The following is a 25,390-nucleotide window of genomic DNA, read 5'->3' as shown; positions in this document are numbered from 1 at the left end:
GCTGCTTTTCCCTGCTCCCACCCAGTGCTGAGACCAAAGGCACGTGCCACCACACCTAGCTGAAAGGAGGAAATTCAGATACACCCAACATATATTATCTGTGAAGACTCGTACTAAATGAAGTGAGCTGGACACAAAATGACAACTACTACTGGAGAAAACTTATTCATATAGATAAAAATAGAGTGGTCGCTGCCAGACACTAGAAGAATAAGAACTTTTCTGATTCAACTCTAAAACACTGGAAGACTGTACAGTCATAATCTCATCCTGATAGTTTTACTTCTTACCAGCTTTTGGTTTCACAAGCCCCACAGCAAGAATTGTCTCACTGAGTCCATCAAAATAGGCAAGGTCACCTCTGCCCAAAAGTAAAGAAAACATGTTTACATATATACATATATTTACAATGCTCTTTATTAGTTGAAAAAAAAATTTAGATATAGACTAAAAACCTAAAACTGCAAACAAAACTAGGGAAAAATTAATACCCAGGCATACAGACCTGTGTAAGGCTAAGCCAAAGAAACAGGTAAAGGTGTACTGCCTTCTAAACAACTGCCCATCGGGGCTGCAACAATGTCTATCAAGCCAACACCAACGTCCTGCTAAGACAGGGAAGGAGCTCAGAAAGTTTACTGTTAATTCTCCATCCTAACACAGGGAAATTCTAAAGAAATTTAGAAACCCAAGCTACTGAGATTACTACAGCAACAGACAAATCCAAAAGCCAACTCTTGCTATAATAAAGGCTTACCCATTGTACCCTAGCCTAAGGGGAGGCAAGGCATAGCCATGTCTCAAGATAAATATTTGTTAAATGAAGGCATGTTAGATTTGAAAAGTAAAAATGTCACTAATGTGAAGGCCTTTTAGAACAATAACAATCACAGATCATTGCTATTATGACTAAAACACCCACAGAAATGTCTAATTTTAACTGGAAGTATCTTTTCTACAGAATGTAAGTGGTCATATGGTATCAGTTTTGATGTAGTTAAATATTTTGGATGTGTTTGCATGCACATGCATGATTCTAAAAGGAGCATCAGTTATTCAATGCAAGAGTAACAGCTTAACTACATGGGCGGCATCTCCTATCTCAATACGGATAATCTAGATGACACAAAATAGGGAACTTAATAACTGAAATCTAAAGTGCGGGTAAAACAAACTTACCTCTAAAGCCAAGCGAGCAACCAGATCAAGGTACTACTCTATTTAAGGAACTTCTGGCTTTTATGTATTCTATTTATTTAATTTACACATAAAGTCAAAAACCATGAAATAACCAAATAATCATTTCCTGAATTATCAGATTCCTAGTCCATAGAAATGCAAGGAAAAAAGTCTTTAAAATGTCAAATAAGGGACCACCACCAGGAGGATCCACATGGTAGAAAGAGAGAATTTCAGATCTCTACACGTATACTGTGGTACACACACCCACACACCTAAATCCACCTCCCCCCATATGTACACAAAAGAAATAAAATATAATAAAATATTAAAATGTCAAATATTAGCTCAGAAGTACCAATGTATAATCTTTTTTTACAGACGATGAACTTGGAATTAATGCTTGCTTCTTAAGAGAAGTACTTTGGAAGCTGGGGATCTCAATGAGAGAACACTTGCCTAGCAGGCTTGGGCAGTAGGTTTAATCCCCAGGACTGCAAGCATGCAAACCAGTCAACAATAACAAACAAATGAACGAACGAACGGAACGAACGAACGAACAAGAGCAGTCTTTTGTGTTGGGGAATGTAGCCCCATGGAGTGCCTACCATGAGTAGGCTCCAGCTGTACTAAAACCAAGAACATTGTTTGAGAAATTGCTACAAACAGCATCCGCATGTGTGAATGAATGTGCATAGGTGAGCTAGTGTGTGTCCATGTAGTGAGGCCAGAGGTTAGTCAATGTTGAGTGTCTTCTTTACTTTTGAGACAATTTCTCTCACTGACCCTGGAGCTCACTGTTTCGGCTAAGCCAACTGGTCAGTGAGACCCCGGCATCTGAGCACAGGCTCCTGCTTATAGAGCAAGCACTTTAGCCACTGAGCCATCTCCCAAGCCCCCGAACCCAGACTTCAGTGGCCCCAAGATGACTGGTATGCACTGGCAGACATTGACTTCCGATGAGTAGAACATGAGATGCAACAAGCAGTAGAGGTTAGCAGAATCCCAGAGCTGCCTCCCATACATACCCATCTTCATAGTTCCACATGAATATGTCACTGTCAATCGTAAGCCAAGCTCTGCTGATAGGGGGAAAAACACCCATCATACAGTTACACTGCATATCTGAGGAAGCACGGATGTAAGGTGCAAAGAGGTCAATTATCTTTCTCAATCTCTTCAATAGCTTTTGACTTAAAACTTATGATTTAAAATGATCTTTTAGATTCATCACTCAGTGATATAGAGCTTGCCTAGTACCCATGAGGTTTCTCTCTGCACTGCTTCCTTCTTTTCTCGTTCCTTCCCTCTCCCCTTTAAACGCACACACCTCATACCTATCTGCATACCATCTGTGTGCCTGTGCCCGTGGATGCCAGGCAAGGGCATTGGAGCCCCTGGAACTGGAGTTACCAACAGGTGTGAGCCACCAAGTGGGTGCTGGGCCTATAACCTGGGTCCTCTACAAGAACAGTCCACACTCTTTAACTGCTGAATCTTCTCCAGTTGGCAACAATTTTCTTTTTTCTTGAGGAAGTCAGTCTCACTGTTAGCTCAGGCTAGCCTGGAAGCTGCAATCCTCTTACCTCATCTTCATAACTCTTGAGGTGACAGGCACATACCACCATATTTACCCATGCCAACTACTCCATCCATCCCTCCCCCCTTCCCCACTTCTTTCTTCCTTTTTTTGAGACACAGTCTCACTATGTAGCTCTGCCTGTCTGTCCTGGATTCACTATTATAGTAGAGCGGGCTGGGCTTGACCTCATAAAGATCCACCTACCTCGGCCTCCTAAGTGCTAGGATCAAAGGTGGGTACCACCATGCTTATCTAACAGAAAGAAAACAAACTACCCAGTCACTCTTATTATATATATATATATATATATATATATATATATATATATATATATATATATATATATGCCTCCTGCCTCAACCTCCAGAGGCATTACAGCTATACACCAGCATGCATGGCTGAGAATGAAAGGACTGAACAGCTGGGCATCAGGCATGCCAGACAAATGAGCTACATCTGTGGCTCTAAAAAGAGAACTCTTAAATAACTTACAAACAGTATGCAAACAGAACAAGAATTGCAATAATGAAAATGACTAATCTAATATTTATCAAGTAGCTAAATATGAAGCAACAGGATACGTCCAAACTGCTCAACCAGCTCAGGCGGGAGGGGAACTCTTCGGACAGTGCTGATCTCTGGAAGGCTGGGTACTGACAGGAAACCCGGTCCTTGCAGAGGGTAATCCATGTCGGACATTCCAGAAACAGTAGGACTGTCTACAACAAAAGACGAAAGAAAGTGTTCATATTCAACAATAAAGTACCACTCCCCACTCGTCAACTAGGAATAGATAAGCCAGTCAAGTCACCCCAGTGCCTGTGATGTCTCTGAAATGAAGGAGTTCTAACCTGTCACAAACTGGACCTAAGAAAGCTCACTACTATAGGATGGGACAGTTACTGGTTTCAAAAACGACAGGAAATGACCAAGAGTGGGATGCAGCTCAGCAGTTTTTGCGCAGCAGCCACGAATCCCTGGCCACGACTCCTGGCTCAGCATCAAACAGATCAGAGTGGCACAGGCCTATATTTGTAGCTCTTGAGAGGATTAGAAATGCAAGCTTATCCCTGACTACCATTAGAAACCAGGCCCGGTTACATTAGATCCTTTCCTAAAAACAACAAAACAAGGCTCACACCAAACAATCCATTTTTCCTCTTTGGATTTCTCCCCCAGACCAATACATCACATACAGATACCGATAATGCACTCATCTCTGAAAGTTGGTGGGGGTCCAGACTGCTCTCAATAAAGGATTCTTCTTGTGCTTCCTATTTCTTGCTCTATGACTTAGAGCCAAGGGGCACGAGTGGGCTGGTCTACTTGACCTTAACTTCAGTGTAGACCTGACCTACAACCTAATTATTCTAGGTACCTTACCTTATCAGGGTCTAGTTCAGAATACAAGGATGTTTCGAGTACTGACATTAAATACTGATTACTGCGCTAGAGAGATTGCTCAGCAGTTAAAAGCACTGAATTCCTAGGAACCGGATGGTGGCTCATAACTATCTGTAATGGGATCTGATGCCCTCTTCTGGTATGTCTAAAAACAGCTACAGTGTACATAAAATAAATAAATAAAATCTTGTAAAAAAAAAAAATACTGATTATCATGGCTGAACAATCATAGATATTCCTGCCCCAACATGGTTCATTCACATAACTGTTCACCTCTCCACTGGGTTCTTTCTAAAAATAAATTTTAGCCCTAAAATACAATTTCAATAGAACAATGCACAATTGAAATGAAGTGGAAATACAAAAGGGAAGAATAACTTCTTTTAATAAAGTCTTTTATAGAAACTAAAGACTTCCTTTTTTGGAGCAGGGTCTCATTTTATTATTGTTCTGGTCACGCTGGAACTCACTATGTAGTACAGACTGACCTCAAACTCAAGAGATCTTCCTGCCTCTGCCTTCCAAGAGCCTGAAATTAAAAGCATGTACCACCATGCCTGACTTAGAACTAGAGTCTTTTACTAAGAACTGGATGGAGCCAGGCTTCCATGTCCATGCCTTTAACCCAGCACTTCAGGAGCAGAGGAAGGCAGATCTGGGCCGGAGTTCCAGGACTGCTAGGGCTACACAGAGAAAACCTGTCTGGCAGGAGTCTGTTAGGCAGAGGGGGGAAAATGCTAGAAGGGAAAGGGATTAGTGTGAGGAGGAATGTATATTAAAGAGATTACACATTTGAGAGGATCAGAAAGCAAAGTAGAGGGGATGCGGGTCGACAAATGAAGACAATAGCAGCTAATAGGTCAAACAAGTTTTATAAGGCAAGCTCATTTGCTAATACTTGTCAAGTACAAAGCCTATCTTTGCTTCTGGTAGTTTTCTTTTCAATTTTTCACGACAGGGTTTTTCTGTGTAGCTTTGGCAGCTGTGGAGCACCCCCTGTAGACCAGGTTGGCCTGGAACTCACAGAGATCCGCCTGCCTCTGCCTCCCAAATGCCGAGACTAAAGGAATGAACTACCACTATCTGGCTGCTGCCAGTATTTCTGGTTAAACAACAACAACAAAAAAGAAAATCTCTTAATAGATTTTTATAAGTCATTACTCATGTGCTTTGGGCTACTTTTCATTGATTATTCTGTTACCCCCACCCATTGTTTTTTTTTTTTTTTTTGCTCACCAAGTCTCATCTGTATGCTACATTTCTCTGTTTTTTCTCCAACTTTCATCTCACAAGAAACATTGTGTAGCAACTAATGCAACTCCACAAACCTTTAGCTGGTTACAAGTTTTAAAAGTTAAGGCAAATTCTCGCTCTCCCTGTCAGTCGGCTTTCTGACTCCTATATTTCTTTCCTAGTTAGTCCCGGCACCTCACAAATATACCAACTCTACACGTATGACATTGACTCTGAGACAACACGGCAGATTTCCAAATTAGCTCGTTTGCTTTTCTGAGCGGCTCATTGTCGAAGCAAGAAATGGACAGAAATGGAATCTGGATCAGCGGATTCTTCTCATTTGGACTTAATGAGCTTGATCTTACCTCTTCGAGTATGAATATATTCACCTCTACAGTGAATAAAGTGTAGACAAGAAGAAATAAGCAATAAAAGCTAAAAGGCGGTTGCTGTTCGTCCAATTTTCAAGAAACCGAGCCCTAATCCCTGAATGTCCACGCGGGCACCAATGTACAGAGAAGAACTAAGACAGGGGAATCGGACCAGAGTCCTCTGGCGGGGAAACCGAGCGTCCAGGGCTCCGATCACTCACTTGGGGCCGACACCATGAGCAGCTCAGACAGGTCCGGGTACATGCGGTCTTCTTGCAACTGTCGGTCAATCAGCCTCCCCGCGTTTTCCAAAGCCTCCTGCAGGGAGGCGGCGGCCGACGTAGAGGCCACCATCATCGAGCCCAGCACCGATGGCATGCCGGCAATCGTGGCCACCGCGTTACTGAAACACTCCAAGCCCGCGGAGAAACGTGAGAAAAACGAAGAGAGCCCAAAACCGCTCCTCGGGACGCGCGCGGAAAACGAATAACTGGGCGCCAGGTCATGACGCACTTCCGGCTCGTCCTGGCCAGCACTGGAAGACGCCGCTTCTGGGACGGGAAGAGGAAGCAGTTGAGGGTCGGACATTGGGCGAAGGCGGAAGGGAGGAGACTAGAGTTGAATTTGGAGATGGCCTAGGGAAGGGAGGAGGGGAAGGGAGGAGGGGAAGGGAGAGGGGAGGGCGGGACGGGATGGGGGTGGGGGGGGGAAGGGAGGAGGAACTCTGGGTGCAGGAGTGGGGTGACAGCCCCTTGCGGTCGTCCGTCGCCGGTGCGGTCGTGACCTCGCGCGTGCGGATCCTTTGCCTTGAGCCCCACCCCCCAATTTGGAATGCGGCCTCGGCTGAAGAGTGGCACGCATCCATTACGGTGGATCCCTGATAGCTCCTAACAGTAGTTAGCAATTGATCCCTGGGTTCCAGAGACAGTTTACCCGTGAGCCCGAAATTTACAGCGTTTCAAACAATGGGGTGAATTCAGAATTCATTTGGATTTCCCCATGTGTGCGTCTGGGTCATTGGCTTTGTGGCTTTGCGAAATTTTTTGTGTTGGAGGTCAGCGTTGGGCGGTGTCTCACGCCTGTGAATAGTGGTCCTTAGGCTGTGGGCAAACGGATTGCTGTGAGTTTACTTGGTGAGTTCCAGATAGCGTGCTACAGAGTGCGATCCCAACTCAAACAAAACGGAACGGAGGCGGGAAGGGAGATACTGTGTGATATAGGTCCTGCCAGTGGGTTTAGGAAGTGGAGGCAGGAGGGTAAGATGGTCCTCGGCTGTGTGGCAAGCTTGTAGTAAACTTGAGACTCTGTCTCAAGAAAAAGAAGAAAGTGTTTGCTCTTGCTGTATGCCTTTGTCCCTTGTTGCCTTGGGAGAACACGCATCTGATCCATCTGTTCTCATCTCAGAGCACAAGGATTGATATTAAATAATGGATGCATCCAACAGATCGTCTGATTCTAGGAAACCGAGGGTGTACTGTGTCAGGAATCGTGCCTACTGTTGGGAATACCAAACTAATACACTTCTGCAGAGACAAAGCAAGCGCATCTCGAGGTCCAGAGGCACACACTGGGCTATGTACTGAGACCCTTTGAAGTATTAGCCTGCCTCCATCTTAGGCTTAAAAGCCATCTTATAATAAAAAACAAACTAGGTTCATGCCCGTTTATGATCAAACCTCTGTTTCTCACGGATTACCCTATGCTCCGCCCCCCCCCCAACCTTAACTAAAAATTCTTATGTCCCACCTGTTCCAGGAATGGCAATCATGTCTTTGTTTCAAAAAGTTGTTTATAATCATCTTGCAACCCTACTTTGTTTCAAAAGGTTATATGGCACACACAACACTTGGCAGGCAGATGCAGGCTCAGTCTGTGAGGTCAATGGCAGCCTGGTCTACAAAGCAAATTCCAGGACAGCCAGTACTGTTATACAGAGAAACCCTGTCTCAAACAAAACAAACAAACAAACAAAAATAAACAAAAAAGTTCTATGACCACCTTGCCTCTCTGTTCCACTCCTATAACCTCACCTGTTTTGCCCATCGAATCCCCCATTTGTAAACCCCTTACTGTTGCAGGATATTTGATCACACCGTGAACCCTGATATTGTGTTATTTACTGGGAAAACCTGTTTTTAGTTGTGGTATGGCTCAGCCTCAGCATATACCTTTAATTCAAGAGCTTTCTGCTTGACTGTTGTAAACAGGGTTAAATAAAGGCAACTGTAGGTCAGGAGGCAGAGCAAGCAACCAGTTGACAGGAAGTGAACATAGGATTATTAAGAAAAAAGTATGGAGAGTAAGAGGGAGTCAGGAGGACAGAGAGAGACACAGAGGGAGTAGCAGGGAGGGCATTTAGCTGGCGGGAGGTTCTTTTGCGTGGGAGTGGGAAAGAGAGGTATTGCTTCTGGAGGACCAGCTGAGGAAGATGGTCAGCGGATGCTTTCTCTGGGTCTCTGAGCTAGCAGGCTGTCCCGCCAGCATCTGGCTCCCAAGTCTTCATCGTTAAAACCGAACGGGTGAGATTTTGTTAAAAACAACAACAATAGCAGCAGCTTACCCCTGAACTATAAAAAGCCTTGTCTTCCTCACATCCAAAGCTGACCTGTCCTGAGGCGGGGGCAGCCAGTGTACACGAATAAAATCGCTTGCTTTAATCAATTGCTTGCTTTAATTAATTTGTCCATGATGTTCTTTCTCCTTTCATCTTTGGGATCAACACTTTTTCAGAAACAGAAAATGAAAAGTACTATAATAATGGGATTGGTTGCAGGTTTTCTAATGGGGTATATACAGAATTCAGTAGCACAGAGAGCAATAGGAAGCGAAGCTTTGTTTTCCACAGAAGGACACTTTAGTAGGCAAGGTAGCCACCTGCCCAGAACAGCTACTCTCTCTCGGCTTTTTGAGACAGGGTTTCTCTGTGTAGTCCTGGCTGTCCTGGAACTCACTCTGTAGACTAAGCTGGCCTTGAACTCAGAAATCCGCCTGTCTCTGCCTCCTGAGTGCTGGGATTAAAGGCGTGTGCCACCACGCCCGACTTGTCTTTCTTTTTCTTTTTTCTTTTTGAAGTGAGACTGGGTTTTACTACATTGCTTAGGCTGGCTTTGAACTCACAATGTAGCCCACACAGGATTCAAATTTGCAATCCTCCCCCACCCCTCACTTCAAGGATCAGGGTAGCTGTGATTATACTTGTCATCTGTCATACCCAGCCCCAGTTTTGTTTTGTTTTTTAAATTCTTGGACTTCCCAAAATTTTGTTATTTTCTTAATACTGCTGTCCTGGGGCTCTCTGCTTATCCCTGCCAATTGTATATGTTTTCAGGAAATCAGACTGCTTAAGGAGAGATACTTTGGGTCTTTTATTTAATCTGAAAACAAGGATTTATTTTTATTTATATGTCTGTGTGAATGTGTGTCATGTGTGTTCATGTGTGTGTGCGTGCGTGCGTGCGTGTGTGTGTGTGTGCGTGCGTGTGTGTGTGTGTGTGTGTCTGTGCCCATGAAGACAACAGGGCATCGGACAGCCTGGACCTGGAGGTACAGGAGATGTCAGATGTCCAATGTAGGTGCTTGGAAACCAGACAGGTCTTCTAAAAGAGCAGGGAGCATTTTTAACCATGAAGCACTCTCTCCAGCTCCTTAATCTGAATAACTAATGTAATATTTAATTTAATATGTCTAATTGTAAGACAAATATATTACCTATATTTACATAGAATACCAATTGTATGATAGCATGACTATACTACTGAACACATACCTCAAGGTACTATATATATCCTTTCAGAAATGTGGCATTAGAGAAAATGAAACAAAATAAAGAATTTAGTATTCTAAGAAAAAAATAGAACTTTTATGATTGATTTGAAAACAAGCAGTTATGTTCTCCCATGTTAATTTACTTTTATTTTGTAGAGCACAGCTCTAGCCTGGCAGTTATTTTTATTTTTATTATTTTTAGATTTATTTACTTTGTGGGTATGGGTGTTTTGCCTGCATGTATGTTTATGCACCACAATACATGTGCCTAGTGCCTTCAGAAATCAAAAGAAGGCATCAAATACATTGGAACTAAGTTACAGATATTTTGGGGCTGCTATGTGGATGCTAGGAACCTAACTCAGATTTTTTTTAAGAACAAAAAAAATGTTCTTATCAGCTGAGCTATCTCTCCAGACCCCTGGTGGTTGTTTTTAAGTTGACATAAAATAGATGCTTGAGTGATTTCTACTACACAAATGGAATGATCTAATATTGTTGGTCTAATATTTCTGCGAAGTAATGATGTTCCCAGTGGTGAAACTCAGCCGTTCTAGTTTAAAAATTATGTGTATGTGTGTGATTACAGTGTTTAGCAGATAAAAGTGTTATTTCATGAGACACATAACAACCCAATTACCAGTTGTTTTCTTTTAGATAACAGTCATTCTTTTATTCTTATCAGAAGTACATTTTGTATAATTTTTATTTTGCTAAGTACTAAAAAGAGGTACTCAGGGGTCTCAACCTAATGAATATTACTTCATTAAAGTCATTTTTAGTGGAAAGTGATTTCTCTGTAGGAGATTTGTGCCAGAAGTAAATGGTGACTACAGCAACAGTTTGCTTGCCAGTGCCTTGGTTTTTGCTTAGCTCAGCTTCACCTACTGGCGAAATGACTGATTCGAAGGCTATAGACCACAGTAGCTCTGGAACCCTGTGTTCTTACATGAACAGATCAAAACCCATTTCAGGGGCTGGGCAGATGGCTCAGTCGGCAAAGTGCTTGCTATTCGGTGCAAGGCCTTGAGTTGGGCTCCCCTGTACCCATGTAAGAAGCTGGGAATCTCAGGCTGGGAAAGTAACGACCAACAGATACACCCTAGGCCTTGCTCCAGGCTCTGTAAGAGACCCTGTGACAGGAAATCAGGGGGAGGAATAGAGGCCACCTGCCATTGATTTCTGACCTCCACACATGAATGGGTACACACATTTGCACACACTATACACTCCACAAAACTCCAGTTTGATACAGTGATATTTTCCACCCATCAGAAACAGATGACACAGCTAGAAAGATGGTTAAAAGTACTTATTGCTCTTCCAGAGGACCTAAATTTGATTCCCAGCACTAACATAGTGACCTATAACTGTCTGTAACTCCACTTCCAGGGGATCTAATGCCTTCTTCTGTCTTCTGCAGACACCAGGCATGCTCATGGTACAGACACAGCACTTGTTGCTCTTCCAGAGGACGTTGGTTTGCTTCCCAGCACCCCCATGGAGACTCTCAAGCACCTGTAATTCCAGTCCCAGGAGATCCAGTGCCATCTTCTAGACTTCAAGGGTCTCAAGCATACATTTGGTGCCCCTCCACGAACGCAGGCAACATACTCATATACATACAATAAATCTAAAAATAAAGAATCAGAGAACTGAATCCAGCATTGTGTCATGTATTCCCGACATTTGGGAGGCAGAGACAGGAGACTCAGGATTTTAAGGCCAGTTTCAGAGAGAATTTGAAGTGTCTGGGTTACATGAGATCCTGTTTCCAAAATAAAAGTTGAGAATGTCTTCGGGTTTTACTGCTGTGAACAATCACCATAATCAAGGCAAGTCTTTTCTTCTTTTTTCTTTTTCTTTTTTGTTTTTTTCCAGACAGGGTTTCTCTGTATAGTCCCAGGTGTCCTGGAACTCATTCTGTAGACCAGGCTGGCCTCGAACTCAGAAATCTGCCTGCCTCTATCTCCCAAGTGCTGAGATTAAAGGCATGCACCACCACTACCTGGCTTAAGGCAACTCTTATAAAGGACAACACTTAATTGGGGCTGGCTTACAGGTTCAGAGGTTCAGTTCATTTTCATCAAGGTGGAAGCATGGCAGCAACCTGGCAGGCGTGGCACTGGAGGAGCTAAGAAGTGTACATCTTGTTCAGAAGGCAAACAGGACAAGACTGGTTCCCATGTGGTTAGGAGGAGGGTCTCATTGCCCACTCCCACAGTGACAACATCCTCCCACAAGGCCACACCCTACTCCAACAATGCCACACCTCCTAATAGTACCACTCCCTGGGCCAAGCATATTTAAACCACCACACAGAACTAACTTCAAAGACTATTTACTCTTTTGAGAAAAATCTGGGACTTGAGTGGCTCAGTGGTTAAGAGCACTAGCTGGGACCATTCCCAGTATCAACATAGATGCTACAACTATTGGTAACTCCAGTCCCAGGGAGCACTGATGACATCTTCTGTATGTGTGTGCTTGCATATATGCCCAGGCATAATGCATGTTGAGGTCAGAGGTAGGAGTTGGTTCTTGCCTTTCACCACATGGGCCTGGGAACTGCACTCAAGTAGTTAACTTAGTGACAAACACATTTATCCACTGAGCCATCCTGGAATCCCAAGGAATACTTTATCTTAACAATCAGGAGTTACCTTCTTTGATGGCTATTTCTACCTGTCAACTTGACTGCATCTGGAATGAACTACCATCCAGAAGTGGAGGGCACACCTGTGATCCAGATCTTGAGGATGGAAGACACAGGCTTCTGACCTGGATCTTGACATGGAGATATTGTGGCAGAGTGGCCATGAAAAGCTTAGGCCCAGACAAGGTAGTACATACCTTTTATCCCAGGAGACTGAGGCCAGCAGATCTTGGTCTGCCTGGGTCAAAGCAAGTTCCAAATCTAGGCGTGGTGGTACACACCTTTAATCTGGACCACACTTTGTGCTAGAGACCTACGTAAGGACATTGGATGAGGGGAAACTCAGTCTTCTTTGCCTGCTTGCACTTACTTGCTAGCACATCTGTTGGAACCTACTTCTTCAGGATTCCAGCTGGACCAGGATTCAGAAGACCAGCTGAAACAACTAGCCTCACGGGACTGAGCAACTCCTAGATTCTTGGACATTCCAATCACAGCTGCCCATTGCTGGGTTAGTTATTATACAGACTAAATCATTACAATAAATTCCCTTAATATAGAGAGACATTCCAGAAGTTCTGTGAGTCTAGAGAACCGTGACTAATATAGCATCTAACCTCTAAGGGCTTTCCACCAGTCAATCGTTTTCTTGGCTATGGTTCTTTCTTGTCCAGTAGAGTACAGACTTAAACGGCTTATTGTCTGACCCTGCCCAATTGATGAATCATTATTCAGAAAAGCTAATATTATAATGGCCATAATTTAGTACGCCATTGCTTTTGCTTCAACGGTCAATATAATCAATATAGTGAAGAAATCCCCAACTGGTATCTCAGATTATTTACCGAAGAGTTTTGATCGTATAGGCACTCTTAGACAGTTTGCAGATTGCATGGGAATCATTGCTTGAGTGGCTTCCTGCTTTGATTAATGAATAAATTCATTTTCTTCAAAAGAAATAAAAATCTCCCATTACACTTTACAGTTATGTTTATGAAGTTGTTTCACACAGACTCAACAGAAATAGTTTAATGTGGAAGCTGCATCGTTGTCATCATTGATTGATAGCAGAGCATCTTTTTAAAATGATGTTTATGGTGATGAATACCCATTCTAATGGGGTGATGGAATAGCTATTCTTTATTTTTCATTTCCCTCTAGTGCTTTTCAGTTTAAAGTTTAATATATCATGTATCTCAAAATTTCATCTCCTTGACAATTGAGGAATTGAAATCATTACTTATGAGCTTAAAGGTTATGGGTGCATAATAAATCTCATTCATAAAGTTCTACTCCAGTATCTAATGACCGCTTATCTGTGCTCAGAAAAGAAATATTAGCACTAATAATAACATATTTGAGTGTAGGCAAAACAAATTCGCCTTACTGGTTGAAGTTCAGGGTAATTTGTCACTAGTAATCTCTTGAGGCAAACCCAAACTTCATTGCTACAAATTATATACATCTTGCACATAGGAAAAGTAACTTGCCTTCACAACCATTTCTTCTTACTAATTCATTTAATAACCACTCAGACTGCCTGCCCAGCCATTATTATGAAGAAAGACTAGGGTATCACATGGTAGGTGAGGCTTATTTAGTTGGAGGCCTATACAGTTCTACAGATGCTTTCAAAAGCAGGAGAGATTTAATTTGACAGTTGGAGGCAGGACTTGGAGAAGAGTTAGAGATTTCAAGACTGTGTGTTCTGAGGTCACTCCCTGCACTGAATGGCTGGAAATGTTGAAAATGACAAGATTGGAATAGAAGAAAGGTTTTGGAATTCAGGCTAACCTTTTATTAATTTTTTTCTTTTTTGTGGTGGAGATCCAATACAGACCCTTAGCCTTGTCAATGCTAAGCAACCGCAGATCTACAGCTTCCTTTTAGTAATAAATTTGTCTTTTTTTTTGGTTTTTCAAGACAGGGTTTCTCTGTTGTAGCCTTGGCTGTCCTGGAACTCACTCTGTAGACCAGGCTGGCCTCCAACTCAGAAATCCACCTGCTTCTGCCTCCCGAGTGCTAGGATTAAAGGCGTGTGCCACCACACCTTGCTTAAATTTGTCTTTTACTCTAAGTACAATGGAGGTATTAGATAATCATCAATAAACCATCGTCAGAGACAGGAGTAGAATATTGGGGCTCAGGAGTAACTTTATCAAAGGTCTACAGAGTGAGTTCCAGGATAGCCAGGACTACACAGAGAAACCCTGTCTCGAAAAAAACCAAAAACCAAAAAAAAAAAAAAAAAAAAAAAAAAAAGATTTTTTTTCATTCTTGAGTGGACTAGAAGGCTCAGTAGTAAAATGTCTTTTCTACTAAGCTTGTGACCCGAGATTCCCCCCCCAGAATCTCATGGGAGACTAGATCTGCAGGTTGTTCTCTGATCTCCATGAGCACAGGATGGCCTGCTTACACCACTTCCACAATAATTAAGTACGTGTGAAAATGAAATATTTTCACTTGGCTTGGTAGCACACATCTTTAAAAGCTTGGAAGGCAGAGGCATATAGATGGGTCTCTGAGTTCCAGGCCAGCCATGGATTACATAATGAGAGACTCTGACCAAAAAAAAAAAAAAAAAATTCAACCAAGTATTTGTTTTAGACTTTAAAAGTATAATAAATGATGTGTCATTCATTCATAGTATAGAATAGGAACAGAGTTGTAAAGAAACTAAAATGAACTGGAAACACAGTAGTTATGTAACATGTAACATTTGGAATCCTTAGTAAACTGAGGGCAAGCGCTTTAAACTTTCCTCGCAATTCTTCAGTTTTCTGGCATCTTTATAACTAGATAGTGGTTTCTTCAAGCGTATAGAGAAGATGGGCAGCATTGGAAGTTTCATCATGTACGTCAAGTACATTACGAGTATAGATAAAAGTAGCATGCAAATAACAAGATACTGTTGACTTCTCCTTAGAAATGTTTGAGGACTTTGCTTGAGAACGCATCTGAAACCGGAGTTTTAGGGAACTCCCAAATTAGACCTCCTCAGGGCTTGAACTGGGGCGCGGTCTGGTCAGCGCGTTCCCTCCGCACCGCTAGGGGGCGAGAGTCCGAAAGCCTGCCTTCCCAGGTAGCCGGGCCGCTCTTGGCGACGCGGTCTCGGTGACAACACTTCCCGTGAGGCTTACCGGGAGTCGCGCGCTGCTGCATCCACGGAGGCGGTGGGCTCGGGCAGCCATGGAGCCCTCGGGGTCCAGCGAAGGTGGGTTAGGGTTAAGCGGGCCGGCCGGCCGGGGTGGAGGGCCGTGCTGGGCAGCCGGAGCGCGGGCCGCGCTGACGGGCGGTCTGTCCTTTGTTTCTTGCTCCAGTGACAGGAGCAGACACGGCGGGACCGGACCCTCAGCTGGCGGTCACCATGGGCTTCACGGGATTCGGTGAGTGACCGCCCTGGGCAGAGCCCAGCCCGACTTCGCCCGGGGGCTTGCGGGTGAAGGTTAGGAGAGCTGCCACTTTTGATCGGCGCCTTCCGCCGTGCCCAATCCGAGTCGCGTCGGTCCCATTTAAGTTGTGGAGACCAGTTCAGGTGACAGTTGGAAACCTTGACTGGAAGGGATTACTGTCGTGACCCAGTCTGAGAAAGACTTTAATAGTGGTGGCCATTAAATAGTATTATGGTGGTTATTGAGTTTCTTCCTCTTCAGTCTTAATGTATACCCTGGTCTTGTCACATTATTAGGTGTTTGAAAAAAAGAAAACCAGTCTCAAAACACATAATCATCTGTTAATAGTATCAGTGCTAGCAAAAATCAAATGGAAATTGTCCTGTAATTTCTTTTGGGAACAAATGTCCCTCTGATGTATCTAGTTCTCATTCATTCATTCTTTCAATTAGTCATCTACTTACTATCTTCCAGGTAATGAGTCGATAAAAGTTACAGTACTTACTTTTTTTTTCTTTTTCCTTCCTCCTTTTCTTCTTTTTCCTTCTCCTCGTCTCTTCCTCCTCTTCTCTTCCTCTTCCTATTCATTCTCCTCCTTTTTTGTTTTTTTTTTTTTTTTTTTTTGCTTTTTCGAGGCAGGTTTTCTTTCTTTCCTGGAGCTCACTCTGTAGACCAGGCTGGCATCGAACTCATAGAGATCTGCTTGCGTCAGTCTCTCGGTTGCTGGGATTAAAGGCTTGAGCTACCACCACCCGGTGGATTTATTTTTTTAAAGATAAATGTATGTATAGTTTTATTTCTCAGTGGTTGTTTTGCCTATATGTCTGTGCACCATTTGCCTGCAGTACCTATGGAGGCCAGAAGAGGTCACTGGGTCCCGTGGAACTAGAGTTACAGATGGTTGTGAGCCACCTTGTGGGCCCTGGGAACTAAATCCATGTCCTTCTCTGCAAGAGCAACAAGTGTCCTTAACCTGTGAGCCATCTCTCCAGCTCCTGTTTTTGACTTCAGAAAATTAGGAGAATCATGAAGAAAAGGAAGTCAAATCTGTTTTTCAGATCTCCTGGTGTATATTAAAATTTAATATCACATTATGAGTAAACATTGTTCTCTAAGACAGTATTTTGCAGATTTTCCTGTGTTATATTCCTCCAAAACATTTTATTTTTGGTAATAGTAGGACTTAACAGGACTTCCTGCCTAAGCTGCACTGTTAGCGCAGAACTTGATTTATTTTAGTGTCCAGAGAACTTGTATCACTTAAATTTTTAATTTTTGTTTTGTTGAGAGAGTTGTTAAAACTTTAATTACTTGATACTCTTGTATCAAGAATCTAATTGAGTGAGGCAGGTTTCACGTTTAAAGCTAGGCTGGGCTATGTAGTTAGACTGTCTTTATTTTTTTGTTTTTTGTTATTTATTTATTATTTATTTGTTAAAACAGGTCCTGTCATAGCCCAGGTTTGCCTTAAACTGTGGATGTAGCTGAGGATGACCATTTGCTTCTGACCCATTTGCCTCTTAACTCTTCAGTTCTGGGGTTTTACGGTGTATTATGCACCTGGTTAGATACTGTCTTTTTGTTGTTGTTTAGAAAAAAACTAAAAAATTAGGAAGCAAACAAAAACCCTTGGGTACCTTGTTCAAGAGTCGGAGGGATGGATAGTCTGTGACTATGTTAGTGGGTGGAAGTTTTCTTTTTTTTAGCTCTGATGTATATACATCATGGCCCATTAATAGACCAATTAAAAGATACCCTTATTTGTTTGTTTGTTTGTTTTGTTTTTTTTTGAGACAGGGTTTCTCTCTTTAGCCCTGGCTGTCCTGGAAATGCTCTGTAGACCAGGCTGGCCTCGAATTCAAGTGCTCTGGAATCAAAGTGTGCCACCACTTGGCTTTCGTACCGTGTGTTTAAGATATTTTGTAATATTTTGATTATTCTTTGATAGCTTCATTCATATATCTACAGTGTATCTTGATCATCTGGCCACTTCTCTCTGAATTCTTCCGTCTTGCTCTCTTCAGACTCCTCTTATACTCTGCATTCAGGTAGTGCTGCCTGCATTTATGTGGGCTCTCTACCTCTGACCATATCCCTGAAGAGAAATGTTTCCCTCCTTCAGCAGCCTTTAGTTGTGAATAGGTCCTCAATTGGGGGGTGGAGCCTTATGAGCCCCTTCCCTGTCCATGTTGCAATTATCGACTGGCTTCTTTCTGTGTGGGTCTTGTGAAGGTAGTTCTAGCTCATGTGAGTCCAGAGAGCATGTCTATGTCATAGTTAGAGGACAGATGTCCTGGTCCTTCTCCTCTGGCCCTTATTTTCTTCCCACACCCTCTTCTATGTATTCTGTAAACGCCACAGGGGTTGGTCCAGATGCCTCTTACGACAGAACATTCAGCAGCCCCTTATCAAAATGCTTTGACAGTCATGAATCTCTACATTAGCATTTCTCTGACTGGAGTTGAAAGCAGTGCTAATCTATGGGTATAAGCGTAAGTATTCAGAAGCAGGTTGCCACCATTGACACTATGAGCGCCTCAGTTGGAGACTTTTGACTAGATTCATAGTGCTAAGTATTTCCTTCTATGGGTCAGGCTTCAAGTCCAGTCAGAAGAGTTGGCTACTCTCATAGCCTTCCTGCTTCTGTTTCACCAGTGGGCATGTCTTGCCTGGCAGGCCAGCTTTGTAGCATGCAGAGTCCACAGCTGGGTAGTCTGCTGATGACTTTAATCCCCAACGGCCTACCTGGCATTTATGGCACTATTAAAAGTGAGCCAGCCAGGAGAAGTTTCCAGGTCAGTTCCAGCTTGCTGTCTGTCTGTGCCACAGCCACAGTCAGTCTTCTCTTCAGCAGTGGGTTTTACCATCTGGTTATGTGATAGGCAACTAAGACTAATGGCAATAGCCTGTGTTGTTTTGGGAGTCTCTGGGGCCTCCTGGCACTGAGTATGTAACGGTGTCTTCTAGGAAAAGCATTGGCCACCTATGCAGAATATTTCTGTTCAAACTCCTTTAAAAGTTATATTTAAAAAAATTAGTTTACTGCGACCGGAGAGATGGCTCAGTGATTAGAATCACTGACTCCTTTTATAGGACTTGAGTTTAATTCCCACCGGGAGGTTTACAACCAACTGTAACTCCAGTTCTAAAATCCAACATTTCCTTTTATCTGTGGATACCAGGCACACACATGGTACATACAGACAAAACCCTTACACTCAAATAAAACTGAATGAATCTCAAAAAAAGGTTTCCACACGGCTTTTTCAGACCTCCTTAGTTTAAGTTAACCTACTCAAAACTACCTTTTCTCCCCAGTTCCCTTCCTTCTATTCCCACGTAAGCTTTTAACTCTCAGTGTGCCAACAACTTTGTTCTGTTCTTCCTTCCCTTAAGACTCCTTTCCCTCCTAAGTAGGGGACGTTTTAAGACTTTGAACATAGTTGGGGGATCAGGCCCAGTTCTACAGCTCCACCTCTCGTATTTGGTGTTTGGTTCTTTGAGAACTTTATACTCTATTTAGGATAGTGAACTAAAAATAGTTACCAGTGTATATATTTTAAGTGCTTCTGTAACAAATCACTAGAAATTTAGCATTTTAAAACAACCCAAAGGATTATGGGTTTAGTCCACTGTAAGCTCTTGCCTAGTAAGCATAAAGCTCTGGGTTCCACTCACAGCTCCAAAAAATAAAACAACCCCCTAGATTTAATTTCTGGTAGTTCTGCACATTATCAGTTCATGTAAGCTGTGTTGATTTCCCTATTCTAGAAGCCAGGGCTGAAATCAGGTGTAAACATATATGCCCTAATCTGGTAGCTCTGTCATGTTTAGAGTGAGGGCATTGGTTCTATGAACAACACAGTTCTTGGTAGTAGACTGAAGCATCTCTGCTTTCTGGCTATTTCTTCACTTCTTCATATACCTTTAATTCTTATGTAGTCTCATGATCTTTAAGTCAGCTACAGTGCTTTTATTCCTTCTTAGGCTTTGAATCTTGATATTCTACAACTTTGACTTAAGGGCTTCTTTGATTAGAATGGGCTAAATAATTAGGAGAATCTGTTATATTTTATTAATTTTTACATACATCTTCTTGAGTGAGGGTCTTATTTATCCCAGGCTCACCTTGAACTTGTTGCATAGACATGGGTGATCTGGAACTTATGGTTGTTTTGCTTCTGTATTCTGAGAGTATAGGCATGTGTATACAGCGCTGTGGCTCAAACCCTGGACTCTGTGATACTAGATGGGCATTCTGCTAACCGTGCTGCATCTCTGAGCCAGGTAGTCTGTTTAAAGTCCTTATTCTGGGCTGGTGAGATGGCTCAGTGGGTAAGAGCACCCGACTGCTCTTCTGAAGGTCCGGAGTTCAAATCCCAGCAACCACATGGTGGCTCATAATCATCTGTAACAAGATCTGACTCCCTCTTCTGGAGTGTCTGAAGACAGCTACAGTGTAAATAAAGTCTTTAAAAAAAAAAAAAAAGTCCTTATTCTGTTTCTATCTGAGGAGTTGCTTTGTCATGTGTTAGGGTATTTTCTCAGATTCTAAGAGTCTTTTCCCCGACAGAGCAGTGCTGTTTCAAGATGTAGGCATCTAGGTAAGTTAGAGGATGATGAGACATTTGACTGGCTAATATTAAGTAGAGTCACAGTCCTACTTTTTTTTTTTTTTTTTTTTAGGTTTTTTGAGACAGGGTTTCTCTGTTGACCAGGCTGGCCTTGAATTTAGAAATCCGCCTGCCTCTGCCTCCCAAGTGCGGGGATTAAAGGTGTGTGCCACCACTGCCCGGTCATAATCCTACTTTTAAGAATCTGAAATTTGTATGTTTTGAACATTATATTAGTGCTCAGAAGTTTTGGATTTTGGCTCTGTTTTGGTGGATACCTGTAATAATCTTAGATCTTGTGAGGCTGAGGCAGGATTATGAGTTCAAGGCAAACCTGTGATCTGAAGCAAGACTAGAAAAACCACCAACAAAAAAAGTTTTATATTTTCTATTTTGAATTAGGGATGCTAAGCTATATATAAATATTCCAAAATAAAACAACAGCACCACCTCTTGATACTTGAAACACTTCTGGTCCAAGCATTGTAGGTAATAGTGAATCTGTATATTATTTACCCCTTACTGTTTTATCACTGTCTTGGAAACATGCTATCAGGTAGACACATGGAGTGGTTATTGATCCATCAGTAAAGCTGGGGCACCTAAAGCTTCTGGCCAGCTCATTGCAAGGTGATCGGTCACAGTGGTGTTTGCTCTGCTCCTAGGGAAGAAAGCTCGCACATTTGACTTGGAGGCCATGTTTGAGCAAACTCGAAGGACAGCGGTGGAAAGAAGCCGGAAAACACTGGGTAAGCAGCACATGTGTTGTCCCTCTATTGGCTTCAGTGCTGTATAAACATTATACAGTGATAAAGCAAGAGAAAACCTCCAAAAACGTGGTTTTTATTTGCAAACACCCATTTAATTTAAATCAGAATTGCTAAGAGAATTGTAATTCCTGGTTCCTTCTGAAAAAGAATTTAAAATATCTATTTTCCTTTTTAAACATGACAAAACTTGTATTTTACTTGGATAGAGAAGGTCTATATACTGGGATCTTGTAAGAGTGTGGCCTGTGGGGGCTGGAGAGACGGCTCAGTGGGTTTGATCTGTAGTGTTCACGTGGGCGCCCAGAGGACTTGGTATTGTCTTTGGTTCTCTGTGAACAGTAGGCACATGTGATGTACAGACAGAGATGAGGCAAAACACCCATGCCCATGAAATGTAAACCACAAAAAGTGCTTTATGAGCAAACACGGATCCACTGTTACAATTTATAGGAAGCGAAGCAGAGTAGCAGTTTCTTTAGTATCTCTCCTCCTGCCTCTGTCTGACTTTGATTTCGTTTTTTTCTTTCCTGCTTACAGCGGAACCAGTATTTGGAAGGCTGGGCCAGAGGTGGCTGTCACCATTGCTTGTTGACCCAGACAGTATAGAACATTGTGACACACACTGATGTGGCTGCTGCTGTTGAATCCCTGCTTTAATGAGCTGTAGGAGACACTTAATGAAGCCTTATTTTCAGATGGCTTTTCCAGATGGTTGGCAGTTGTAGGAGCCACCTTAGGGTCTCCAGAGACCACTGACAATGTGCTTTCTTTGGCTCTAACTCAGATCTCTCTTACACTAGAGGATGGTCTGGAGGCTGGGAACAACTGGATTTAAATCAGTGCTGTGATAGTGCTTGTCATGTTTGTTTATTTTTGTTTTTGTTTGCAGTTGAGACAGGGTCACATTGTAATCCTGGCTGACTCTCTGTGTAGACCAGGATGGCTTTGACTTCCTTCAGCCTCCTGAATGCTCCGATTAGAGGAACGAGCCACCAATACCTGGATCTGACCCAAGTTCAATTTTAGTGACAAAGAAGAGAGATGGGATCTTATGATATTACCCTGGGTAGGCTTGAACTCATGGACCAAGCCATCCTTCTGTCTCAGCTCCCTGAGTACCAGGTATTTAGGAGTGCACTACTGTGCCCAGCAGTTAGTTTTGGTTTTAAAATGCTGAATTGTGGGGCTGGAAGGTGGCTCAGTGATTAAGAGGACTAGATATTCTTCCAGAGTACCTGGGTGGAGTTCCCAGCATCCACCTGATGGCTCACAGCTCCTTTACCTCCAGTGTCTGGGGATATGACACCCTCTTCCGGCCTCCTTGGACACTGCACACATATGGTGTCCAGACATCCATGCAGGCAAAAGCACTCATACATGTAACAATAATAAATAAAATGTTCAAAAGTTAAAATGGTGCATTATTTAGCAATAACATATACTATGTGGTAGGTGAACTTGAAGCTAATATCATTGGAAGTAAGCCTTTTTGGTGAGATGTAAAGATGTCTATGTGTATATATTCATATGTACGTATATGGTTTTTTTGAGACAGGATCTCACTAAAACTTATCATACAGACTGGGCTGTCCTTTAGACTTACAGAGGTCCTCAGTCTCTACTTCCTGAATGCTGGGATGGAAGACATGTGCCACTAAGGTCCCCCCCTCACTCCCCCCTTCTTTTTTTTTTTTTTTTTTTAAGACAAGGTAGCCTGAAACTTGGTATGTAGGTTAGACTGGCTTCTAACTCAGAGATCCGCCTGCTTTTACCTCCCAAGTGGTGGGGTCAAAGGCGTGCAACACTGTGTCTGGCTACTATTGCTTTTTAAAAATTCATTATGAGAAATTATAAACCGATAAGTATTACTATTTATATACACTACTATTATTCATGATTAGTTATTATTTTGTTATTGCTATAATAATAAATATTTTTATTTGCTTTTCCTCTCTGATTATTGTGAAGCAAATCTTAGCCATGTTGTCTCATCAATAAATATCTTAGTCTGTATCTTACCTCTCTTCCATCACTCCCACCCTAACCGTTTATTGAGTCCAGTTCATTGCATATGACTCTACCAGTGATGTACAACCTTGCTCATGTTTTTAAAGACAGTTGGAAGTCTTGTTAGGCAGGCCTCAAACTCTCAGTCATCTTACTTTAGCCTCCCAAATTTGAGATCATGGGGCTGTACCACCACGTCTGGTAGTATGTATGTATCTGTCCACATGTAAAGCGAGATGCGGTAGCATGCATCCAGTCACGGTGCTTTTAGAGTAAGATGGGAGATGAAGTCAGGAGAGTCCCAGGAACTCATGGGCCAGCTACACTGAGGTGCTCAGTGGCAAAAGGAAAGTATGCGGCAACAATGTAGAGGGCAAGGACTGATGGCAGAAGGGATGTCTCACCTTCATATGCACAGGGCCTGGGAGCAGAAAAAGAACAGCGGTATCTTCTAAAAGGATAGTGAAACTGTTTTTCCGACTCCGTCCTTGTAATACCAGAATGTGTGAGAGTTTCTCACCATAAAGTAAGTAGGTGATCTATTGACATCAACTGAAGGTCCAGTAATTTAGTTCAGTTTGGATGTCATCTACCTAAAGATACCATAGGATTCCTCAACTTCAGATGCTAATCACAGATCCTAGAGTGTGCCCTTGTCTTTGATCCCCTGAGAAGCAATTAGGCTGACTGGTTTATGAGAGTAGAGAGTACAGCTGAGCAGCCACATGAAGGGATTCAGTGGGCTAGATGTGTGCCTTCTCTGTTTAAACCCACCCTGAATGTTCCACAGGTTTAGATTCATCATAGCTAATACTTCCTATTCCACTTTCCCAGAGTAGTAGGGACCCTCCCTAACTCCAGTGATATAAATGTTGGTGTGACCAAAACAGTTCCTAGTGAATAATAAAAGACAGTTCCTGTCACTCAGGAAATCATAAGGATTTTAGGAGCATTGGGACAAAATACTTGTAACACTGTACTCCAGTTATCTGAAAAGGTCAGCTATAACAATGAAATAAAACAAAACATGCTATCTTGAGTGTATTTGGAAATAAACAAAGGTTTTAGTGAGTTCTTAGACTATCAGAGGCATCTTGTGTTGTAAGCATCTCATTCAAAATGCTTTGGACAGCGAGTTGATTTTTTTTTTTATTTAAATAAGTTATGTTGTTTCTGGCAATATAGGTTCTCAATACACATTGGAGATTAAATTGAATTTAGAACTATAATCCCTGGATCTATCGATCGACCATCTATTTACATGCTTACTTTTGATGCACAATTTCATGTAGCTCGAAACGGTGTATAGCTATGACCCTACTGTGCCTGCATTCATGTGCTGGGATTACAGAGCTATACCAGTAATGCACAGCTTTTTTTTTTTTTTTTTTTTTTTTTTGTGCAAGGGGTGAAAGTTGGGTCTATGTAACCCAAATACTGCTTTAAAAAGAAATCCTTATGTGGAGCTGATTTTAAGTAGCCTAACCTACTAGAGCTTGGCATTCTAGGTTGGAGAGCCAAGGTTTAAAAAGCAGCTCCACATATAACACAGAAGGAAAGCTGGACAGGAGGATATCAATAATTTTTCATCCCTGTCTTTTGGATATGATATCATTTACCTTACAAATTCTTTGGTAGGTTAAAATATTGGGCATCTTAACCTTGTAAAGTACTGTTTACATATCTTTTAAAATTTCTGTGGGATTTTTTTTTTCTAAAGCATGTATACATACCACTGAGGAGGGGTTTGAGGAATTACTAGGTTTGTACATTTAAAAAAGTTTGAGGGTAAATTCATTGTGTGGAACTTTCTTGGCCTAGTACCACATTATTCATTTCAACTGTGGCTTCTACTGATCTCAACGTATGAACCTCTATTGAACATTTAGTTGAAGAAAAACAAGGGCTAGATAGATGGCTCAGGGGTTAAGAACACTGGCTGCTCTTCCAGAGGTCCTGAGTGCAATTCCCAGCAACCACAGGGTGCCTCACAGCTATCTGTAATGGGATGCCATGCCCTCTTCTGGTGTGTCTGAAGAGAGCAACAGTGTACTCACATAGATAAAATAAATACACCTTAAAAAAAAAAAAAAAAAAGAGCTGTAAGAGATTTTTGTGTTCTCAGCCTAGAGCATTAAATTATATTCAGATTATAAAATTAAAGTTGATACACAGTTTCACTGACTTTAAAAAAGTATTTGTGTGTGTGTGTGTGTGTGTGTGTGTGTATGTGTGTGTGTGTATGTGTGTGTGTGTGAAGAGGGTGGAGGTCAGGGTGATTTTTCAGGAGTCCTTTCTCCTTGTATCACATTGGTTATGGAGATTGAACTTGGGTAAGCAGTCTTGGCAGCAGGTGCTTTTATAAGCTGCTAGCTTGTCGGCCCTGACTTCTTTACAAGTGGATGAGTTGCATCA

At 42.3% G+C, this 25,390-nt stretch overlaps 2 protein-coding genes across 3 annotated transcripts in view; one reads left to right on the top strand and one right to left on the bottom strand.

The window, feature by feature from the left end:
• The window catches only part of Nup155 (nucleoporin 155), a 51,076-nt gene extending 44,817 nt beyond the window's left edge, over positions 1–6,259 (bottom strand). The window contains exons 1-4 of the mRNA XM_021208240.2: positions 5,994–6,259; positions 3,343–3,480; positions 2,208–2,304; positions 291–361 (exon numbers count right to left, since the gene is read on the bottom strand). Of these exons, the coding sequence (XP_021063899.1) occupies positions 291–361; positions 2,208–2,304; positions 3,343–3,480; positions 5,994–6,150 (463 nt within the window). The 5' untranslated portion in view covers positions 6,151–6,259. The remainder of the gene's footprint in view (positions 1–290; positions 362–2,207; positions 2,305–3,342; positions 3,481–5,993) is intronic.
• Positions 6,260–15,321: 9,062 nt separating this feature from the next.
• Positions 15,322–25,390, top strand: part of Wdr70 (WD repeat domain 70) — a 200,156-nt gene continuing 190,087 nt past the window's right edge. The window contains exons 1-4 of one of the 2 annotated variants that reach the window (XM_029544042.1): positions 15,322–15,407; positions 15,514–15,579; positions 20,864–20,947; positions 21,506–22,382. In XM_029544042.1, the coding sequence (XP_029399902.1) occupies positions 15,383–15,407; positions 15,514–15,579; positions 20,864–20,947; positions 21,506–21,594 (264 nt within the window). In that variant the 5' untranslated portion in view covers positions 15,322–15,382 and the 3' untranslated portion in view covers positions 21,595–22,382. Of the gene's footprint in view, positions 15,408–15,513; positions 15,580–20,863; positions 20,948–21,505; positions 22,383–25,390 lie in introns of those variants that run through there. The other variant, XM_021208261.2, reaches the window with a different exon arrangement.

Source organism: Mus pahari, chromosome 11 (assembly GCF_900095145.1).
Source record: "Mus pahari chromosome 11, PAHARI_EIJ_v1.1, whole genome shotgun sequence".
Taxonomy (NCBI): domain Eukaryota; kingdom Metazoa; phylum Chordata; class Mammalia; order Rodentia; family Muridae; genus Mus; species Mus pahari.
The sequence above is the reverse complement of the archived record's forward strand: the minus strand, read 5'-3'. Positions and strand labels throughout refer to the sequence as shown.